Consider the following 22,078-nt stretch of genomic DNA (forward strand, 5'->3'; position numbering starts at 1 on the left):
GTCAAAAAGCTATTTTTTGTCACCTTACATCACAGAAAGTGTAATAGCAAGCGATTAAAAAGTCATAAGCACCCCAAAATCATACCAAACAGTCGTCTCATCCCGCAAAAAAATAAGACAATTGCCCAAAAAAAAAAAAAACTATGCCTCTCAGAATATGGAGACACTAAAACATGATTTTTTTTGTTTAAAAAATGCTGTTATTGTGTAAAACTTAAATAAATAAAAAAGTATACATATTAGGTTTTGCCACATCCGTAACGACCTGCTCTATAAAAATATCACAAGATCTAACCCCTCAGGTGAACACCGTAAATAAAAAATATAAAAATGTTATCAAAAAGCCATTTTGTCACTTTACATCACAAAAAGTGTAATAGCAAGCGATCAAACAGTCATACGCACCCCAAAATAGTACCAATAAAACGGTCATCTCATACTGAAAACAATGAGCCCCTACATAAGACAGTGTCCCCCCAAAAACTTGCTTTCAGAATATGGAGATACTAAAAAACCATTTTTTTCTAAGTTGCTTTATTATGTAAAACTGACACAAACAACCAAAAGTCATATTTTATATTGTCGCGTCCGTAACAACCTGCTCTATAAAAATAGCTAGTGATCTAACCTGTCAGATGAACGTTGTGAATAACAAAAAAATATTTTTTTTAAACTGTGCCAAAACAGCTATTTTTTTGTTACCTTGCCTCATAAAAAGTGTAATATAGAGCAAAATTGCCACCTTATCCCGTAGTTTACTTTATTGGAGTTTCTACTCTAGGGGTGCATCAGGAGGTCTTCAAATGTGACATGGCAACTTTCTCACTGCGTCTGCGCCGAATACTGAACGGGATTGCGCAGGCGCGTGATTCTCGCGGCAGACGGGGCCAGCAGGAGAACCAACGCTGACCTGGCCCTGTCAATCAAGACAGAAGGGCGTGGAAATGAGGTGGGCGAACGGAGCCTCTAGAAGCAGGTGCAATGCCCCCCCCCTGTACCTAGAGGTTCATTTGCATATAATAAAAATTACACGAAAACGGGGGCATACTTAAATAAAAGAAATGCAGAGTTAAATTCAGGTGACACTTTCACATCTACTATAATGTCAACCTGTTTAATAGCAAAAATTGGGGTGACAGAAACCCTTTAAGGTGAAAAATGACCTGGTCCTTAAGGGGTTAAATCTATGCTGACTTCGGGTTTAGTCTTGAGTGCAGTATTACTCAATGATTGACAGACATTCCTATATGATTGATAGCCGAGTCTGTGCACAATCACTGATAGGACCTCTCACTGGACTCTGAAATTTAGAGTCAATAAATTACAAGTTGAGGCCTCATGCACGCGACCGTTCCGTTTTTTGCAGTCCGCAAACCGCGAATCCGCAAAAAAAGGAAGCAGCCCGCGTGCCTTCCGCAATTTGCGGAATGGAACGGACAGCCCATTGTAGAAACGGACAAGAATAGGACATGCTATATTTTTTTTCGGGGTCGCGGAACGGTGCAACGGATGCGGACAGCACACAGAGTGCTGTCCGCATGTTTTGCGGCCCCATTGAAGTGAATGGGTCTGCACCCGAGCCGCCAAAACTGAGGCTCGGATGCGGACCCGAAAAACGGTCGTGTGCATGAGGCCTAAATGTATTTTTTCCCACTGAAATGCAAATCAGGCTGTGCAGCTCTTCCTGCTTTATAATAAACTACCCTCAGATAGGACGTCATCTTCAGTGTATAGGTTTCCCTTTAATACATGTTCCCTATAGTATTGCATGTGATTTGTAGCAAGGTCCCGCCTTACCTCATCATTCTTGACACTGCCTCCTGATCCTCCTTGTTAGTGATACTGAGTAAGTCTCCTCCTATAGCTCTGCAAAAATCTCTTGCTTCAAACCAGGTCTTTTTATCATAATTTTCTTCAGAGTAAAACTGTTAGAAAATAAAAGAAAGCTTGTAAAATATATATATTTTTAAATGGTTAAAACATTGTCTTATCCTATAATCTCCTAAGGGTCAAAGTTCAGTTTTACCTCTACAGTGGTTTGTATTCCTTGGTCAGAGGAATGCAAGAATCGTATCCACCCTGGCCACCACTAGAGGGAGCAAACTGGACCACAGATTTATATGACCCTCATTGAATTACCTGCTCACAAAAAGGGATTCAAAACTTTAACCATGTCTGCCATTCACATCCATTGATTTATGTGGAATATACAGAAGGTCAAAGTAAGCTTCACATACCTAAAACATCCTTTGGCTTACGTTTTGGCTAATAAAGTTCATAGGCAGGTTGCCACATTGGCATACATGTCTGTCACAGGTGCTCGTGAAATTAATGAAGGGGCTCAGAAGTCAAGCATTCTTCACACGTGGCGAGCACAGCTGACACATGCCTGTAAGTGGTCAGGTTTGAAGAAAACTCTGATCCCAGCAGTTTAACTCCTCAGATACTGTGGTCAATAGTGACAATGGAACCTGAGCAGTGATAGTGGGAGGGGAATCCATCCTCTGATCATCTCCCTGCGACACAGTCTGTTGTCAAAGTAACCAGGGGGGGCCAATTAAGTTTACTTTGGGAGGGCACAGACGGCATGACGTAGTGACGTAGACATGCCGTAGCTTCTCCCCTCCCCTCGCAGCCTTACTCGTGGCTCACCCCAGCTCCTGCTCTGCTCTGGCGTTTTGTCCCTAAACAAACTCTGGCTCCGGCGGCTGCTACCTATTGTCCTCAGCCCTCCGTTCATTTCCCCTGGATGATAAAGGCGGATCTTGGAGCTCCAGTGGTCCGGGATGATCTGCGGTAAAAAGTGTCCAGCTACCCGGTTCTAGTACGGTTCGTTTCCCACTGCCTGAAAGTGTGCCCGAGTTCGCCGCTTATTACTAGTGATGTCCCGAACATAGCTTGTTCGCCTCTGCGGGCGAACATATGCGATGTTCGGTCCGCCCCCTATACATCATCATTGAGTAAACTTTGACCCTCTACCTCACAGTCAGCAGACACATTCCAGCCAATCAGCAGCAGACCCTCTCACCTCCAGGACAGCATCCATTTTAGATTCATTCGGAATCTGCTTTCACAGAGAGGAGGGAGAGTGTAGCTGCTGCTGATTCAATAGGGAAAGTGTTAGCTAGGGCATTGTTCTGTGTCTACAGACTCATCTGCTGTAAGGACAGCATCCAGACAGCACCCCAAAAAGCCCTTTTCAGGGCTGGTACATCAGTCTGCTTTTTTTTTTTTTTGTATATATATATTGCAGTTGCCTGGCTGCCCGTGTGTGAGAGGCTGCAGGCTCAGTCATAGATAGCACTGTGTGCACAGTGCACACCATTCATACAGGGTGTGACAGAAAATACCTTGCAGATAAAAAAAAAAATGATATTTAATATTTTTCTGTGATCTAATCACATTTGCAAGCCCGTGTGTGTCAGACGCCCACACATACTGTATTGTGGCCACTGGCTAGTGGCTGGCTAGGCCTACACTCATACCGTTACAGGGTGTCATTCAGTCAAATACCTTGCAGAAATAAAAATTATATTTAAAATGTAACTGTGATCTAATCACATTAGCAAGCCCATGTGTGTCAGGCGCCCACACATACTGTATTGTGTCCACTGGCTAGTTCGGCCTGCACTCATACCGTTACAGGGTGTCATTCGCCCAAATACCTTTCAGAAAAAAATATTATATTTAAAATTTAACTGTGATCTAATCACATTAGCAAGCCCGTGTGTGTCAGGCCCCCACACATACTGTATTTTGTCCACTGGCTAGTGGCTGGTTCGGCCGTCACTCATACCGTTACAGGGTGTCATTCGCCCAAATACCTTTCAGAAAAAAAAATTCTATTTAAAATTTAACTGTGATCTAATCACATTTGCAAGCCCGTGTGTGTCAGCCAGGCCCACACAGACTGTACTGTGCCCACCACTTATATAGAGTGGCACAGTACCTTGCACGCATAGTAACACTTATCTAATTAAAAATGACAGGCAGAGGCAGGCCACGCCGCAGGGGCCGTCGTGTTCGTGGTGCTGTGATTTCCACTGGCCCTGGAATAATGCCCAGTGTTCAGAGGCCACGTACCCTGAACCCAAAAAATTCTGAGAAAATAGTTGACCGGCTGACACAGGACACCCAATCTTCAACAGCTTCCGCTAAGAACCTTGACGCACCATCATCCTCCAGCTCAGCTTTGGTCACCACTCTCCCGCCCGCCGACACCACCACCACTACCACCACAGCCACCACAGCAGCTTCACTTGATCCCTCAGAGGAGTTATTTACACATCAGTTGGATGAAATTAGTGATGCGCAACCATTATTGCCAGGGGATGTAGATAACAGGGATATGTCTCAGTCAGGCAGCATTACACACATGGACGTACAGTGTGATGATGATGATGATGTTGTACCCGCTGCTGCTTCCTTTGCTGAGGTGTCAGATACAAGTGAAGCGGTTGATGATGACGATGTGTCCGTGGATGCCACGTGGGTGCCTGCTCGAAGAGAGGAAGAAGAGGGGGGAAAGTTCAGAAGGGGAGACAGAGAGAAGGAGGAGACGAGTTGGAAGCAGGGGGGAGGTCGTCGCAAGGAGCTAGTGGCACAGTCAGACGGCATGTATCGGCACCCGGGGTCAGCCAGACAGATCGCCAATCAACGCATGCTGTTGCCACCACCAGAATGGTGTCATTGCAAAGCTCAGCAGTGTGGCATTTTTTTTGTGTGTCTGCCTCTGACAACAGCGATGCCATTTGCAACCTGTGCCAAAAGAAACTGAGCCGTGGAAAATCCAACATCCACCTAGGTACAACTGCTTTGCAAAGGCACATGATCGCACATCACAAACGCCTATGGGATCAACACATGATGACGAGTAGAAGCAGCACACAAGCTCAAAGCCACCATCCTCCTCCTGGTCCAGCATCTTCAGCCACGTCAACCACTGCTGTCCTCCTTGCCCCCTGTCAACCACCCGCCACTCCGCCTCTCACCTTGAGCAGTTCCAGCTCATCTGCCCACAGTCAGGTGTCTGTTAAGGAAATGTTTGGGCGTAAGAAGCCAATGTCACAGAGTCACCCCCTTGCCCGGCATCTGGTACCCGGACAATTTTTTTTTTCTAATACGGCAATCCCAAACCTCTACTCGGTGATTGAAAAGGAAGTCATGGCATCTCTGGCATACAGTGTTGGGGCAAGGGTCCATCTGACCACTGATACCTGGTCTGCAAAGCACGGTCAGGGCAGGTACAGTCATGTGAAAAAATTAGGACACCCTTTGAAAGCATGTGGTTTTTTGTAACATTTTTAATAAAAGGTTATTTCATCTCCGTTTCAACAATACAGAGAGATTAAAGTAATCCAACTAAACAAAGAAAACTGAAGAAAAGTCTTTTCAAGATCTTCTGTAAATGTCATTCTACAAAAATGCCTATTCTAACTGAGGAAAAAGATAGGACACCCTCACATGTATTCCCTCTTAAATTGGCTCAGATCTCACACAGGTATATCACACCAGGTGCACATAATTAGTAGATCGTTACTCTGCATGTTGAATGAGGCTTGCCCTATTTAAACCTCAGACATTTAGTTTGGTGTGCTCCTGACTGTTGAAGTGAGAGTGAGCACCATGGTGAGAGCAAAAGAGCTGTCAGAGGACTTCAGAAAAAAGATTGTAGCAGCCTATGAGTCTGGGAAGGGATTTAAAAAGATCTCAAAAGATTTTGAAATCAGCCATTCCACTGTCCGGAAGATAGTCTACAAGTGGAGGGCTTTCAAAAAAACTGCCAACATGCCCAGGACTGGTCGCCCCAGCAAGTTCACCCCAAGAGCAGACCACAAGATGCTAAAAGAGGTCTCCAAAAACCCTAAAGTGTCATCTCGAGAACTACAGCAGGCTCTGGCTACTGTTGATGTAGAAGTACATGCCTCTACAATCAGAAAGAGACTGTACAAGTTTAACTTGCATGGGAGGTGTGCAAGGAGGAAACCTTTGCTTTCCAAGAGAAACATCGAGGCCAGACTGACATTTGCCAGAGATAAAGTTGACAAAGACCAGGACTTCTGGAATAATGTTCTTTGGACAGATGAGTCCAAAATTGAATTATTTGGACACAACAGCAGAGGACATGTTTGGCGTAAACCAAACACAGCATTCCAAGAAAAGAACCTCATACCAACTGTGAAGCATGGAGGTGGAAGTGTCATGGTTTGGGGCTGCTTTGCTGCAGCAGGACCTGGTCAGCTCACCATCATAGAATCCACGATGAATTCTACTGTGTATCAGAAGGTGCTTGAAGAACATGTGAGACCATCAGTTAGAAAATTAAAGCTGAAGCGGAACTGGACCATGCAACATGACAATGACCCAAAACATACTAGTAAATCAACCAAAGATTGGCTGAAAAAGAAGAAATGGAGAGTCCTGGAATGGCCAAGTCAAAGTCCAGATTTGAATCCCATTGAGATGCTGTGGGGTGACTTGAAAAGGGCTGTACGTGCAAGAAACCCCTCAAACATCTCACAGCTGAAAAAGTTCTGCATTGAGGAGTGGGGTAAAATTTCCTCAGACCGATGTCGAAGACTGGTAGATGGCTACAAGAACCGTCTCACTGCAGTTATTTCAGCCAAAGGAGGTAACACTCGCTATTAGGGGCAAGGGTGTCCTATCTTTTTCCTCAGTTAGAATAGGCATTTTTGTAGAATGACATTTACAGAAGATCTTGAAAATACTTTTCTTCAGTTTTCTTTGTTTAGTCGGATTACTTTAATCTCTCTGTATTGTTGAAACGGAGATGAAATAACCTTTTATTAAAAATGTTACAAAAAACCACATGCTTTCAAAGGGTGTCCTAATTTTTTCACATGACTGTATATCCCCTACACTGCGCATTGGGTCAACCTGCTGACAGCTGCCAAGCATGGAATGCGTGGCTCTGCAGCGGAGTTAGTGACACCGCCATGACTTGCAGGCAGGCCTACTGCCACCTCCTCTACTCCTCCTACTCCATCCTCTTCTGCTGCGGTGTCTGGCTGCACATCAACTGAACCCCCCCAGCTCCCTAGGGGCTATTCCACATCCCGGATACGACAGTGTCACGCTGTCTTGGGGTTGACTTGCCTGAAAGCAGAGAGCCACACGGACCAGCACTCCTGTCCGCCCTCAACGCACAGGTGGATCAGTGGCTGACCCCGCACCAACTGGAGATCGGCAAAGTGGTGTGTGACAATGGAAGAAATTTGTTGGCGGCATTGAATTTGGGCAAGTTGTCACATGTGCCGTGCATGGCACATGTGTTGAATCTCATCGTACAACACTTTGTGTCTAAGTACCCAGGCTTACAGGACGTCCTCAAGCAGGCCAGGAAGGTGTGTGGCCATTTCAGGCGTTCCTACATGGCCATGGCACACTTTGCAGACATTCAGCGCCGAAACAACATGCCAGTGAGGCGCTTGATTTGCGACAGCCCGACACGTTGGAATTCAACACTCCTAATGTTCGACCGCCTACTCCAACAAGGAAATGCCATCAACGAGTATTTGTATGACCGGGGTGCTAGGACAGCCTCTGCGGAGCTGGGAATATTTTTGCCACGTTACTGGACGCTCATGCGCAATGCCTGTAGGCTCATGCGTCCTTTTGAGGAGGTGACAAACCTAGTCAGTCGCACTGAAGGCACCATCAGCGACCTCATCCCATTTGTTTTCTTCCTGGAGCGTGCCCTGCGAAGAGTGCTGGATCAGGCTGTAGATGAGCGGGAAGAGGAAGAGTTGTGGTCACCATCACCACCAGAAACAGCCTTGTCATCATCGCTTGCCGGACCTGCGGCAACGCTGCAAGAGGAGTATGAGGAAGAGGAGTCAGAGGAGGAATGTGGCTTTGAGGAGGAGGAAGACCAACCACAGCAGGCATCCCAGGGTGCTCGTTGTTGTCACCTATCTGGGATCCGTGGTCTTGTACGTGGCTGGGGGGAAGAACAGACCGTCAATGACATCAGTGAGGAGGAGGAACGGGAAATGAGTAGCTCAGCATCCAACCTTGTGCAAATGGTGTCTTTCATGCTGTCATGTCTGTTGAGGGACCCTCGTATAAAAAGGATGAAGGAGAACGACCTGAACTGGGTGGCCACGCTACTAGACCCGCGGTATAAGCAGAAAGTGGTGGAAATGTTACCAAATTACCGGAAGTCAGAAAGGATGCAGCAGTTCAAAACCAAACTAAAAAATATGCTTTACACAGCTTATAAGGGGAATGTCACAGCACAACGGTAATCTAACTGGGGAAGAGGTTAAAGTAATCCTCCTCCTACCACGACCACGGCGGCAAGGACAGGACGCTTTACAGATGTGTTGTTGATGGAGGACATGCAGAGCTTTTTCAGTCCTACACATCGCCACAGCCCTTCGGGATCCAGCCTTAGAGAACGACTCGACCGACAGGTGCAGACTATCTCGCCTTAACTGCAGATAGACACTCTGAGGAGCGATGAACCCCTTGACTACTGGGTGTGCAGGCTTGACCTGTGGCCTGAGCTATCCCAGTTTGCAATAGAACTGTGGCTGAAAAAACAAAACAACAAAAAAAAGGCACATACAAGTGTCAATTCCCCTTTTGTGATCGTTACCTTGTTGTGGTGAAGGGGCTTGCGTATCACAATGAAGCGATCATCACCTCTATGAGTGTGTTGGCAGTGTTGCCACACCCCAGATGATAAGGCCGTTGCTTCATTATGAGGAGAGCGTCAAATAAGGGACGTGGCCCAGATCGTGGTGCTGCTAGTGGAGCTCCTGTTGCAGGGAGAGGACGTGGTCGATCTGTGCCAGCTACACGCACAAGTAAAACCCCTTTCTCAGGTGAGAGTAGGCGACAAAACCTGCAGCTCTATGAATGGTGAGGCCTGAACAAGTACGGGCGATAGTAGATTGGGTTGCTGACAGTGTCTCCAGTTCCTTTACATTGTCTCCCACCCAGTCTCCTGCTGAATGATCAGAGTTGGCACCTGCAGCCGATGTCCATCAGTCTTTCACCTCACCCCCTTGCAAATCAGCCAAGCAGTCTGAGCCCCAAGTCATGCAGCAGTCTCTTCTGCTTTTTGATGACTCTGTTAGCAGGGTTTCCCAGGGCCATCCACCTAGCCCTGCCCCAGAAGTGGAAGAGATTAAGTGCACCGATGCCCAACCACTTATCTTTCAAGATGAGTACATGGGAGGACCATCGCAGCACGCCTCGGATGATGACGAAACACAGGTGCCAACTGCTGGGGCTTTCGAAAGTGTGCAGACCGACAAGGAAGGCAGGGGTGAAGACTGGGTGGAAGATGATGTGAAGGACGATGAGGTCCTCGACCCCACATGGAATCAAGGTCATGCGAGTGACCTATGTAGTTCGGAGGAAGAGGTCCTGCCGGGCCAAGCACGCCTCAGGGGGATGATACATATATAGGGTTAACTCCTCCTCCACTGCCTCTCTCTGTGTTCGCTAGGCCGCCGAAGGTTTGAAGGTTTTTCTGCATCAGGTGAAATCATAATAATGGCTGATTTGAACGAAGCGGACCTCCTGGCTCTCATACAGGAGACGGTTGCCAGGGAAGGTTCCGCATGGTTAGCTCCCCTGCTCTCAGCCAGTGCGCCGGGGAGTTCTGCGTCGCCTCAGATGGCTGCTTCCCCTCCTGCTGAGCGCCCCATGCTATCCTCGTGCCCCCCTGCCCGCCTGTCCCCTTCCCCAGTCAGGCGTCCCAGGCGTGGACGTGCCCCGTCCAGGGCACCTGCGTGCCACGGGCTTGCCGCCCGGCAATGCAAGGCCCCCATTACATGTCCTCCAGCAGACGGCTTGGCTGTGGCTCACTCGACTGTGTTGCAGGTTGCACAGCCTGTTTTTCCTCCTGGGGCCGTGCAGCCTGTTAATGACCCACCAGGCAGGCTGGCCAGATGGTTTGGACGCCAGCCAGTGCCCCTCCACCTGCTGTTTCCAATACCCCCCTCTGCCCCCCCCCCTTCCCCCCAGCAATGGCCCCACAGGGTGACTTACCGGCTCCTGTGGCAGCTCCTGCTCGTTCTGAGTCTGGGGCTGCAATTACTTCTGTTGGCCACCAGAGGGAGCTCTCGCCTGTTAATGACAGCAGTGAGGAATTCTTTGAATTTGAAGCTGTCCCCGACACACTACAAGATAGGATATCGTCAATTCCTATAGATGGCCACACGGCGCAGGGATTTAGCGTAGTCAGTGGCTGAAGACGTCGGGGCGCACGTCGCTCCGCATCATCATCAGACTCAGTCAGTTGCGTATCTCGCAGCTGGAGCGTGGTCCGTAGGTCTCACAGCCGGAGGTCGGACCAACGTGGGCAGTCGCGTCTTGGTCGCAGACACCACAGTTCCCGTGGCTCCAGGAGGCACAGAGATCGGTCAGCTTCCTTGCGTTCTAGAGTGGAATTTCGTGGTCGTTCTTCCAGGAGGGATCGTCGCAGACAGAGACAAAGTCGCGGGAGGCGTTCTCACAACCCTTCACAGGTGGCTAGATCGCACCTAGATCGCTCCTGTGGTTATGGCTCCTGACACTCCTGTGCTGCCTTCCCCTTCCTGTTGCCATTTCGGCTGCCGCCGCACTACCGCCAGGTAGTGGGTCTGCCTGTTCACTGGCTTGGGTAGGTGGGAATGTATCTGGTTCTGGCGATATGCTGGACGCATTAAAAACATTGGTTGCCAAGTTGAAAAGTTCAGTGGCGATGCCAGGGTTGGCCTCTCCACCGCCTGCGAGTGGTGTGGATGCATCCGGCCTTTTGTTTTGTGATGCTTATTTTTGTGGAGTGGCCCCATTCGGTGGTCAGGTCACTCAGGAGGTTAAGGAAAAAATAGTTAACTGTGAGTACGTGGATATTTGGTCATTGTTGGCAGTCGATCAATTGATTGTCGTTAAGGAAAAACGTGTAGAGACATCTGATGATAGGAAGCCCAAAGTCGCCAAGACGTTTGGCGACTGGTTACAGGCTTTTTCTATATTGGCTGGGATATATAGTTAGCGTCACCCAGACAAAGCGTGGGAATTGTTCACTTATGTTGATTCAATTTATTCGGCCCACAAGTTACATGGTGGTACAGCGTGGTGGCATTATGACGAGGAGTTCAGACGCGGTCTGGCATTGAGACCCGAGGTTGGTTGGGCATCAAAAGTCCGTTTTGGAGCCCCCTGGGGAGGCACAGGCGAAAGTAGGCAAGGAGGTTGCTCTGGGTCGTATGGCTGGGCCTTTCGAGGAGTCCCCATTTAACAATTTACAGGTGTCCCATCTTGGTGTGGTCCCCAAAAAAGAGCCGGGAAAATTTAGATTAATACACCATTTATCATTTCCGGAAGGGGATTCCGTCAATGATGCGATTCCAAAAGGAAGAGGCTGCTGTCTCATATACCGTATTTTTTGCCATATAAGACACACTTCTTCTCCCCCCATAATGGGGGGGAAAATGTCCCTGCGTCTTATACGGCGAATGCTGTCAGTTTTACATCGCAAGCTGCGATGTACGAGCGAGCGGGGACTCGGAGAGGGACTGGGAGGAGGAGCTGGTGGCCGGCAATAGCGGCGGGGCGGTGCAGTCACTGTACTATAGCCCCGCCCCGCCGCTCCGGTATACTAATATAAAATGTCTTATTCAATTAATAGTTATTAAATATGCCTCTTCATTCCTAACAGTACCTTAAATCCTAACTGCTTCAGTACAATGCAGGCCGGGCGGGCGGCAGCGTAACTTCCTGATGTCACGTGCCTACTTTATGAATGAAGCAGGCGGCGCAGGCAAGTGACGTCAGTGAGTGACGCGCCGCCCACCCGGCCCGCCTGCCTCCATTGTACTGGAGCGGTTAGGATGTACGGTACTATTAGGAGTTGGGGGGCATGTTTAATAGCTATTAATTGAATAAGACATCTTTTATTTGTATACTGGAGCGGCGGGGGATCTGTGGATGACATTTTTATGGGGGACATCTGTGGCTGGCACAGTTATGGGCTGGGGGGGTCTGTGGATGGCACTGTTATGGGGTGGGGGGGGTCTGTGGATGGCACATATATAACAGTGCCACGCACAGATCCCCCATGTAAGAGTGCCATCCACAGATCCCCCCTGTAACAGTGCCCGCCACAGATCCCCCTGTAACAGTGCAAGCCACAGATCCCCCCATAACAGTGTCCATCACAGATCCCCCCCATAACAGTGTCCGTCATCCACAGATTCCCCCCATAACAGTGTCAGTCATCCACAGATCCCCCCCATAACAGTGTCAGTCATGCACAGATCCCCCCAATAACAGTGTCCGTGATCCACAGATCCCCCCCATAACAGTGTCCGTCATCCACAGATCCCCCCCATAACAGTGTCTGTCATCCACAGATCTCCCCCATAACAGTGTCCGTCATCCACAGATCCCCCCATAACAGTGTCCATCATCCACAGATCCCCAGTAATAGTGCCATCCACAGACCACCATTAGTTCCAAACCCACCAAACATACAGCACACATTTTGGTTAAAAATATTTTTTTTCTTATTTTCCTCCCCAAAAACCTAGGTGCGTCTTATGGGCCGGTGCGTCTTATAGGGCGAAAAATACGGTACTTCTTTTGATGAGGCTTTACGCCTTGTGTTTTAATACTGAAAAAAATAACTTTGGGAAAAAAGTTTTTTCTTTTCATAGTCATATTCTAACCCTAATAACTTTTTTATAGGTATTTCTACAGAGCAGTGCGCGAGCTAATTTTTTGCAGACCAATCTGTAGTTTTTATTGATACCACAATATTTTAGGCATGTTTGTTGTTTTCATTGATACCTTAGAGATATTTATTTATTTGTATTTTTTATGAGGGGGGGGGGGGCGGGGGCGAAGTGCGAAAAAAAAACAACCAATAAGATTTTTTTTCCCCTCCATTACATCATTTGCCATATGGGAATAATATTTTTATATTTTAATAGTATGGGTGTTTGTGGACTTGGTAATGCCCATGATGTTAATTTTTTTTTGTTTATTATTATTTTTTCTAGTCAAAAGAGGGCGATTTGAACACATATATATATATATATATATATATATATATATAATATATATACGAAAAATGGCGGCACTGACTACAAATAGAAAAAGTGGGTGCGCGTTCCAGGGGAATCGACCTCTTACCCCAATCAATGGATCCAGAAAAAGGACGGCACTCCGGTCTTGAAAAAGTAAAATTATTCTTTAATCAACCTTGCGGTACAACGTTTCGGCTCAAATACTGAGCCTTCCTCAAGTGCTTGAGAAAGGCTCAGTATTGGAGCCGAAACGTTGTACCGCAAGGTTGATTAAAGAATAATTTTACTTTTTCAAGACCGGAGTGCCGTCCTTTTTCTGGATCTATATATATATATATATATATATATATATATATATATATATATATATATATATATAATTTTTTATTTTTTTTTTCAAACTTTTTTTAAGGCACCCTGGTTGATTATAACATGCAATCATTATTGCATCTATTACTATCTATTACAGAATACAGGATTCCGTATATTCCAATGCAGTGCCGCCACCTGCAGGCCAGCATTGGAATATACTCAGGGCCGGCTCTATAATAAAGCAGACCAAGCGGCTGCCTGAGGGCACAAAGAAGGGGGGCGGCACATTTTTTCATTTTTATTTATTTTTTAAATACATAACTTGCGGACTTGCCCCGCTGGGCCGGGCCGGCCTGCCCCAGCCTGCAGGTGTGCCGTGCGGCCCCGGCCCTCACCTCCTCACAGCGCAGCACGCAGGCTCAGCAGCAGCACGCCATCAGCAACACAGACAGTCACGGGGTCAGGGGGGTGTGACTGCCGAGTGGCGCTGTGGCAGCAGCAACTGGTGTAGACTGGGGAGCGGAGGTCTGGAGACTGGAGGTGGAGCTGTTGGTGGTGAGTAACTGTGTGTGAGTCTGTGAGACATCAGACAGACTCACACAGCCAGGCCCAGACCAGACAGTCCGGACTGCCGTCTGCAGTAGATGCACAGAAAGGTAGGTAGGTTGGTCAAGGTGATCTCATTGAGCGCAGGCTGTGCAGAAACAGAAGAACATTAATGGGGGTGGGGTCAGAGTAAGGCGGGTGACATTACAATGTGACATGAATAGAGGGGGACAACAAGACATTTGGACAAATGTCTCTGAGTAGTCTGTCTGTGCGGCCCGCAGGGAGAAATGTATGTGGCATGGGGGGGGGGGGTGAAATGGACATTATGTAGGGGGGAGAAATGTGACAACATGGATGGAGGGGGGAGAAATGTGACAACATGGATGGAGGGGGGAGAAATGTGAGGGCTGATGTGACATAGGTGATTTGACATGAAGGAGATGGCTGACATGGCGGGGCTGATGGCTGACATGGGGTTCTGATCTGAAGTCTGATTAACATTGGGGGTCTGATTGCTGGTCTGACCTGAGGTGTAATGGAAAATATTTTTTTCTTATTATCCTCCTCTAAAACCTAGGTGTGTCTTATGGGCCAGTGCGTCTTATAGGGTAAAAAATACGGTCCTCAAACCAGCTATTGTCTGAAGCAGAGCGAAGATACCAGGACCACACAGAGGAGAAGCCAGCTGATACAGACAGGACCAGGGCCAGGTGAGCTGCGGGGGTGGGGGGAGCCAAAATGTAGCTTTGCTTGTGTTGGCAAAAATCCTTGCACCCTGAATATACTAGTAATCAGCATGGAAGCCTTGTACAGGCTCACACCTATAACTAGTATGGAAGGCCTTCCTGATCACAGCCAGGGGAAGGTGGCCCGGTTCAGGAAGTGTGCATCTTCCTGTTTTAGTGCTCTCAGATGCTGTGGTCACATTTGTCCATGATATCTGAATGGTAATAATGCAGATTGCAGACATTTAACCAATCGCAGACATTATCCCCGAACCTCTGCTGTTTTAACAGTAGAATCCCGGCAGTCATGACCCTTGCTTCATTCGCGAGCAGGCACCATTTTTAAAGACCGGACTTCCACCGTAAATGTTTTACTGAATCTTTTCCCACAAAACTATATATCAATCTGCTCAGCTCCTGCTCTATAACAAGTTGCCTGCTTGACTAAATGTACAGGTTCCCTTAAATTCTTACATGGATACATTTCCTTACCTGGAAACATGAATGGTTTGATGAAGTCCAGTTACTTGGACACCTTGGTTCTGCTGTGGTGGTTGGTGGAGGTAGTGTCGTCACTCCTTGTGCCCACTTCTTGCACACATACTTAACTTTCTCCTCACAATTTATAACATCCCACAATCCAGCTTTTTTTCCAGTTCTCATAGCAACACAGCCCTGTCTTCTGTCTATAAAATGTAATTAAAAGTTAAAGCAAAGAAAGAGCAGTCTGTTATCTTTATATAGCCAAAGAAATGAAGGATCACCAAGGTGATAGAGCGGGTGGTAGAGGGGCATCTAGGGGACTCATCTCTGTGATAAGAGGGCTTAGGGAGTACTGACTCTCCTTAAAGGGCTTGGCTAGTGTCTTATATTGATGACCTATCCGCAGATGACCTATCTTCAGGATAGGTCATCAATATCAGATCGGAAAGGGGAATCGGGAATTGGATAGCGCAGTGGCATCCCATTCACTTCAATGGGAAGAAGCAGACAAAGTGTAACTGTTTCTTACCATTGAATTGGTTCCATTCCCGAGTTACAATACTTTGTCTTATTATGCAAATTAGGCCTTTGGTGCAATAAGGACGTCATTATTGCAGTTGTTGCACCCAAACTCCACTCATTTATGTTGCCAGCCCCTCCCTTGCTGCTCTGCCTCTGCCTGGCCCTGTCAATCAAGGCAGCAGGGGAGGGTGGAATGAAGATGAGCAACTTCTTTAAGAACATTTTGGTTGGCAGAACAGCTAATAGTAGCGGCATAGAGCGTGAACACTGTCCTCTGTGAGAACATCATAGCGTGGAGAATGGACTTACTTGGCATGTCTGCATTCCAGTGCGTGTATAAGACTTTTTGCCTGTTTGCCCACGTAAAAGTGTTCCTATCCTCCGTGTCAGAAAGTCCTGTCCAGAAATATTTCTCAGCTGTAAGTCCAATCAGGCTTGTTAAATAGGCCTGTTCAAACCTGTAGTGAGAAGCCAACATTATGTCACATTAGCTGCGCTGTTTGTAGTGAATGAATGAGTGAAAAAAGTGAAGAGCAAGGTCACAAAGTTATTTTATTAATCCCAAGGGCCATATTTAACAATTTGTGGATTTTATGTGGGATTGTATTTCCTACTTAAATGGTCAATAACTTTTCACACAACTGTTCATAAATCAATAATACCACAATAAACTTTGTAATATATCTTATTAGAGAAAAATGTCTAGTTCTCATGTTATCAGCTATTTACCTTCCAATCCCCCTTGCTAATTGCTTTTCACTTTGAAATACAGAATAGGGCCTTGAAAAAGTACGGTATTTTTACCCCTTGAAATTTTCCACCATTTTTCACGTTACACTCACTTAATAGACCAACACAAAGTAGCAAGTATAGTGTGTGTGAAGCGAAAAGAAAAATGATACAGGGTTTTCAAAACTTTTTATATACAGTATAAAAATTTGGAAAGTGTGGCATGCATGTATATTCAACCCAGCTCCCCCCGAGTCAATACTTTCTAGGACCACCTTTCACTGCAATTACGGCTGCAAGTCTTTTGGGGTATGTCGCTACCAGCTTTGCCCAACTAGAGGCTGAAATTTTTGCCCATTCTTCTTTGGAAAATAGCTTGTGCTAGTCAGATTGGATGGAGAGCGTCTGTGAACAACAATTTTCAAGTCTTGCCACAGATTCTCAATGGGATGTACAGTATCTCACAGGTGAGTCCCCCCTCACATTTTTGTAGATATTTTATTATATATTTTCATGTGACAACACTGAAGATCTGACACTTTGATCCGATGTAAGGTAGTCAGTATACAGCCTGTATAACAGTGTAAATTTGGTGTGCCCTCAAAATAACTCAACACAGCCATTAATGTCTAAACCACTGGCAACAAAAGTGAGTACACCCCTAAGTGAAAATGGCCAAATTGTGCCCAAAGTTTAGGAGTGAGGAGCAAGACTTGGCTCTGTTCTCCTGGGCCTTGCCCAAGGAGTGAAGCAGCTTCAACCTTTGTATTCCAAAACTAGGACTTATTGATTCTTTACTGTAATACCCCTTTTAGTGACCCTTCCAAAGAATGGAGCAGAGAGTTTGCCCACCATAAGGGAGACCGCCCTGCGGAACTGCAGAATATTTATTTACAGAGGATCCAAACAATTAGTGAAAGGCTGAGTAACCAGAGCAAGAGCAGGAACCAAGTACAAGTAATATCATCACTTCTACACAGTTGAGCTGGAACCTACATACACCACCTCACTAAGCCTGTTATTGGGATTTACAGCTTTACCATCTGTATTTATGACAAAGTGCTGCTAATGGATGATACTTTTTGAAAGACTACAATTTACAACTAACGTTCCTGTTTGGTTCAACTATTGCCTCTCTCATCAATCTACTCCATCTCCTAATTGCACCTAACAGTGCTGACGTCACGAACAACACAGGGGCCCAGCCACCCAAGCACCTAAAACCACTCATTACCATCAAGGGCACCTGAACCACCAGCTGGCTGGTGTTCCCTGCAATAGAGAGTGGCTCTGAGGATTTGGTGCTGTCTTCCCATCCACTGCACGCCGGCCCAGGGGACAACTGAACTGTGAGTACTACTACCTTCACTCTGCACATCATCACTGTTACACTCACATAACACCCCTATGGCACGGGTGTGTCACATATGCAGTGACCAGGACCGCAGGGGCAATGTGTGAGTGTTGTGGCCTGATGGTCCTATCTTGGGGTAGAATCCATGCTGAAACTCCCATTGAAAGTGGTGGGGTGGGTGTGGTGGAAGGTATTAAAAAGTGGTAGTGTGGAAGAGATAGGTGCCATTTTATAGGTAGATAGCAAACTTAGCAAACTGCACTCACAATGTCCGTAGAAACAATGCTGGCCCAGATCAGGAGGGAAGCTGAGGCAAGTGCACCGGGAGTAGTTAGAAGGCCTGCTTTAGGGACCCCCAGTAGCGGTGGAGTTCCCAGATGCAGGGGTTAGACAGCCACGGCGGGTCCGACCGCCGGCGCGCTTGAGCCCCTCCAGGGACCCTCCACGGTGGGTAGCAGTGCAGCAGGCTCCAGTTAGGCGCTCCCGCCGTGGGAGGAATCCTATGTAGCGGCGGGCCCCGAGAGCAGAGCGGTAAGTTAACCATCCCTCCCCCGCTCTCTGCAGCATGGCGGCAGGATCAGGACCAGGGTCTGCAGTCCCTCCCAGGTGTCAAGGTGCCTAGCGAGAGAGAGACGTGGCTGGAGGACGGGCTGTGCAGGAGGCTTCCAGGGACGTGCACAGGCCCCATGCTGCCCGGGATGTAGATGAAGGCCATGCCCCCCATGTGGCAGGAGCCATCTTAGCGAGGAACAGGAGCGACGCTAATCTAGAAGAAGCCGGGAGGTCGGACTGCAGGTTTAGCGTGGCAAGTACAGTCATGGCCAAAAGTTTTGAGAATTACATAAATATTGGAAATTGGAAAAGTTGCTGCTTAAGTTTTTATAATAGCAATTTGCATATACTCCAGAATGTTATGAAGAGTGATCAAAAGAATTGCATAGTCCTTCTTTGCCATGAAAATTAACTTAATCCCCAAAAAACCTTTCCACTGCATTTCATTGCTGTCATTAAAGGACCTGCTGAGATCATTTCAGTAATCGTCTTGTTAACTCAGGTGAGAATGTTGATGAGCACAAGGCTGGAGATCATTATGTCAGGCTGATTGGGTTAAAATGGCAGACTTGACCTGTTAAAAGGAGGGTGATGCTTGAAATCATTGTTCCTCCATTGTTAACCATGGTGACCTGCAAAGAAATGCGTGCAGCCATCATTGAGTTGCATAAAAATGGCTTCACAGGCAAGGATATTGTGGCTACTAAGATTGCACCTCAATCAACAATTTATAGGATCATCAAAAACTTCAAGGAAAGAGGTTTAATTCTTGTTAAGAAGGCTTCAGGGCATCCAAGAAAGTCCAGCAAGCGCCAGGATAGTCTCCTAAAGAGGATTAAGCTGCGGGATCGGAGTGCTACCAGTGCAGAGCTTGCTCAGGAATGGCAGCAGGCAGGTGTGAGCGCATCTGCACGCACAGTGAGGCGAAGACTTTTGGAAGATGGCCTGGTGTCAAGAAGGGCAGCAAAGAAGCCACTTCTCTCCAAAAAAACACATCAGGGACAGATTGATCTTCTGCAGAAAATATGGTGAATGGACTGCTGAGGACTGGGGCAAAGTCATATTCTCCGATGAAGCCTCTTTCCGATTGTTTGAGACATCAGGAAAAAGGCTTGTCCGGAGAAGAAAAGGTGAGCGCTACCATCAGTCCTGTGTCATGCCAACAGTAAAGCATCCTGAGACCATTCATGTGTGGGGTTGCTTCTCATCCAAGGGAGTGGGCTCACTCACAATTTTGCCCCAAAACACAGCCATGAATAAAGAATGGTACCAAAACACCCTCCAACAGCAACTTCTTCCAACAATCCAACAACAGTTTGGTGAAGAACAATGCATTTTCCAGCACGATGGAGCACCGTGATCAAAAGTGATAACTAAGTGGCTCGGGGAGCAAAACGTTGACATTTTGGGTCCATGGCCTGGAAAATCCCCAGATCTTAATCCCATTGAGAACTTGTGGTCAATCCTCAAGAGGCGGGTGGACAAACAAAAACCCATTAATTCTGACAAACTCCAAGAAGTGATTATGAAAGAATGGGTTGCTATCAGTCAGGAATAAGCCCAGAAGTTGATTGAGAGCATGCCCAGTCGAATTGCAGAGGTCCTAAAAAAGAAGGACCAACACTGCAAATATTGACTCTTTGCATAAATGTCATGTAATTGTCGATAAAAGTCTTTGAAACGTATGAAGTGCGTGTAATTATACTTCACTACATCACAGAAACAACTGAAACAAAGATCTAAAAGCAGTTTAGCAGCAAACTTTGACACAAATATTAGTTTTCACATTCTCAAAACTTTTGGCCACGACTGTACATCCGGGGAACGTGCCATTGGTGACCAGGAGCGGCTGGATACAGGATCAGCGGCTACGGGTTACACAGTGCCCGTGCAACCTGGTGAGATTGTATGGGGTCCCCTTTCTATTCTTAGCTGTCGGGGGAGTGGGACGTCAGGGTGAAGTAGGAAGGGGTCTGGGACAGCTTTTAGGTGGATTGGTTTGCAAACTGGTTGCAGGCGTTTGCTATTTTGGCCAGTGTCATTGGGAAAAAGGCGCCGGAATGTTGTTCGGCGCCGTTTTGTTACATGGACGCGATAGGGGAGGCGTACCGGTTTTACGGGGGTACGGGCTAACTCCGGTATGACGAACAATTTAGGCAGAGAAAGGCAGTGCGGCCCAGCATACGTTGGGACCACAAGGATATTGGGCTCTGGCTAAGGGTTACGGCCCCAGCCAGAGCCCAATACTGAAGCCCCCTGGTGCACCCCTAGAGTAGAAACTTCTAAAAAGTGACCCCATCTAAGAAACTACACCCCTCAAGATATGGGATCATAACTCTCAAATTTGAATGTGGTAATACAAATAGCCACAGTGCATGAACGCTGGCAGGGAACAATTGATATGTGGTAATACAGACAGCCACATTGTGTGTGCACCTAGTGAATTGAGCAGAAAACTGCCAAGTTGCGCAGACTTATAACAAACAGTGTGGCTGCCTGATCGCCAATTTGTGATAAGTCCTAACCGTCCCTAGTGGCTACTGTGGATGGTGACAGATGGACGCGAGTCTGTTCCATATAACACAATGTGGTAATAATATCCATAAACACACAGATATATAAAGCACCCACCCAGTCCTCCCAGCAAATCCAAGACTACAAGTGACATATTGCTAGTCCCTGATAGTTTTTATTTTTTTTTTAAACAAATTTTATTGGCAGAAAATGACAATATTGTACATGAGTTGACATGTCTCATCATTACATTTCCATTTTCACAAATTGTTCGATAGAAAAGACATTAGCAATAATAGACAATCATTTTCTCCATTTTTATTATTTTTATGCGCTGAACACGCCCCTCCCACCAAAATCAAAATAAAACTATATCCCCAACTAACAAAATTAGCTCCTTATGGCACATCGTGTGAGTCCCCTGTTGCCTAAACCTGAATTCCATAACCCACTACCGATCTCCTCCTTCTTGCCACTCACTGTCTAGCCTTCCAAGCGTACCCTTTGTTTTTTCTAAGAGATACCACTGAGTGCCCAGGAACGGGGCTACCAGCTCCTTTATCTCGTCTTGGGGGAGTATCTTAACGATGAAGCTTCTCCATTTGTTGAAGAAATTCTTTGTGGCTCTAACGTTACATTGTTCTGTGTCTAACCTTTCCATGTACATTATCTGTTTTGCTATACCCAACACTTCCTCCAACATGGGCACCGAAGGGTACAGCCAATGCCTCAAAATACTTTTCTTTACGGACAATAACATTACATGTATCCCCTTGATTCCAATCACCTGCGAGGAATTCCCATCCGGATCCATGGGGATATAATGAAAGATACATTGTTGAGGAGAGAGATCCAATCCAACATTCCAAATCTCTTTGATCTGATTTACTACTTCATTCCATAGTTGGGATAAGGACGGACACTCCCAGAGGCCATGGAGAAGATTAGCCTTAGGTAGCTGACATTTTGGACATGCTCTGATATAATGTGCCGGAGCATCCCTATAAGATAGATCAAAAGCATAGGTTGCCTTATGAAGGATCTTGAACTGCATCTCTCTCCAATGATAGTTTTAATTGTTCATGATCTGTCGTCTGTAGGTTTAATTTTAAAGGTACAATTAAAGAATTAGTTTTATATACATTAAATTAGGGATTTTTTGGTCTGGATGACCTTTTGTATAATAAGTGAATTTTCATCCCGAGGGCTCCAACCCAGGGCTAATTTTGTTGTTTGGATGTATTTTGTGCTGCAGGTGGCAGTATTTGTGATGGACTGTAATATTTGCCTCT

The 22,078-nt window shown here is 46.6% G+C and overlaps 1 protein-coding gene across 3 annotated transcripts in view; it reads right to left on the reverse strand.

Annotated features, from left to right (window-relative positions):
* The window catches only part of LOC122938531 (macrophage mannose receptor 1-like), a 335,729-nt gene that overhangs the window by 193,441 nt on the left and 120,210 nt on the right, over positions 1 to 22,078 (reverse strand). For all 3 annotated transcript variants that reach the window (XM_044294084.1, XM_044294083.1, XM_044294085.1), the window contains exons 11-13: positions 15,947 to 16,095; positions 15,125 to 15,318; positions 1,798 to 1,925 (exon numbers count right to left, since the gene is read on the reverse strand). In XM_044294084.1, coding sequence (XP_044150019.1) covers positions 1,798 to 1,925; positions 15,125 to 15,318; positions 15,947 to 16,095 — 471 coding nt within the window. The remainder of the gene's footprint in view (positions 1 to 1,797; positions 1,926 to 15,124; positions 15,319 to 15,946; positions 16,096 to 22,078) is intronic.

Source organism: Bufo gargarizans, chromosome 5 (genome assembly GCF_014858855.1).
Source record: "Bufo gargarizans isolate SCDJY-AF-19 chromosome 5, ASM1485885v1, whole genome shotgun sequence".
Taxonomy (NCBI): Eukaryota; Metazoa; Chordata; class Amphibia; order Anura; family Bufonidae; genus Bufo; species Bufo gargarizans.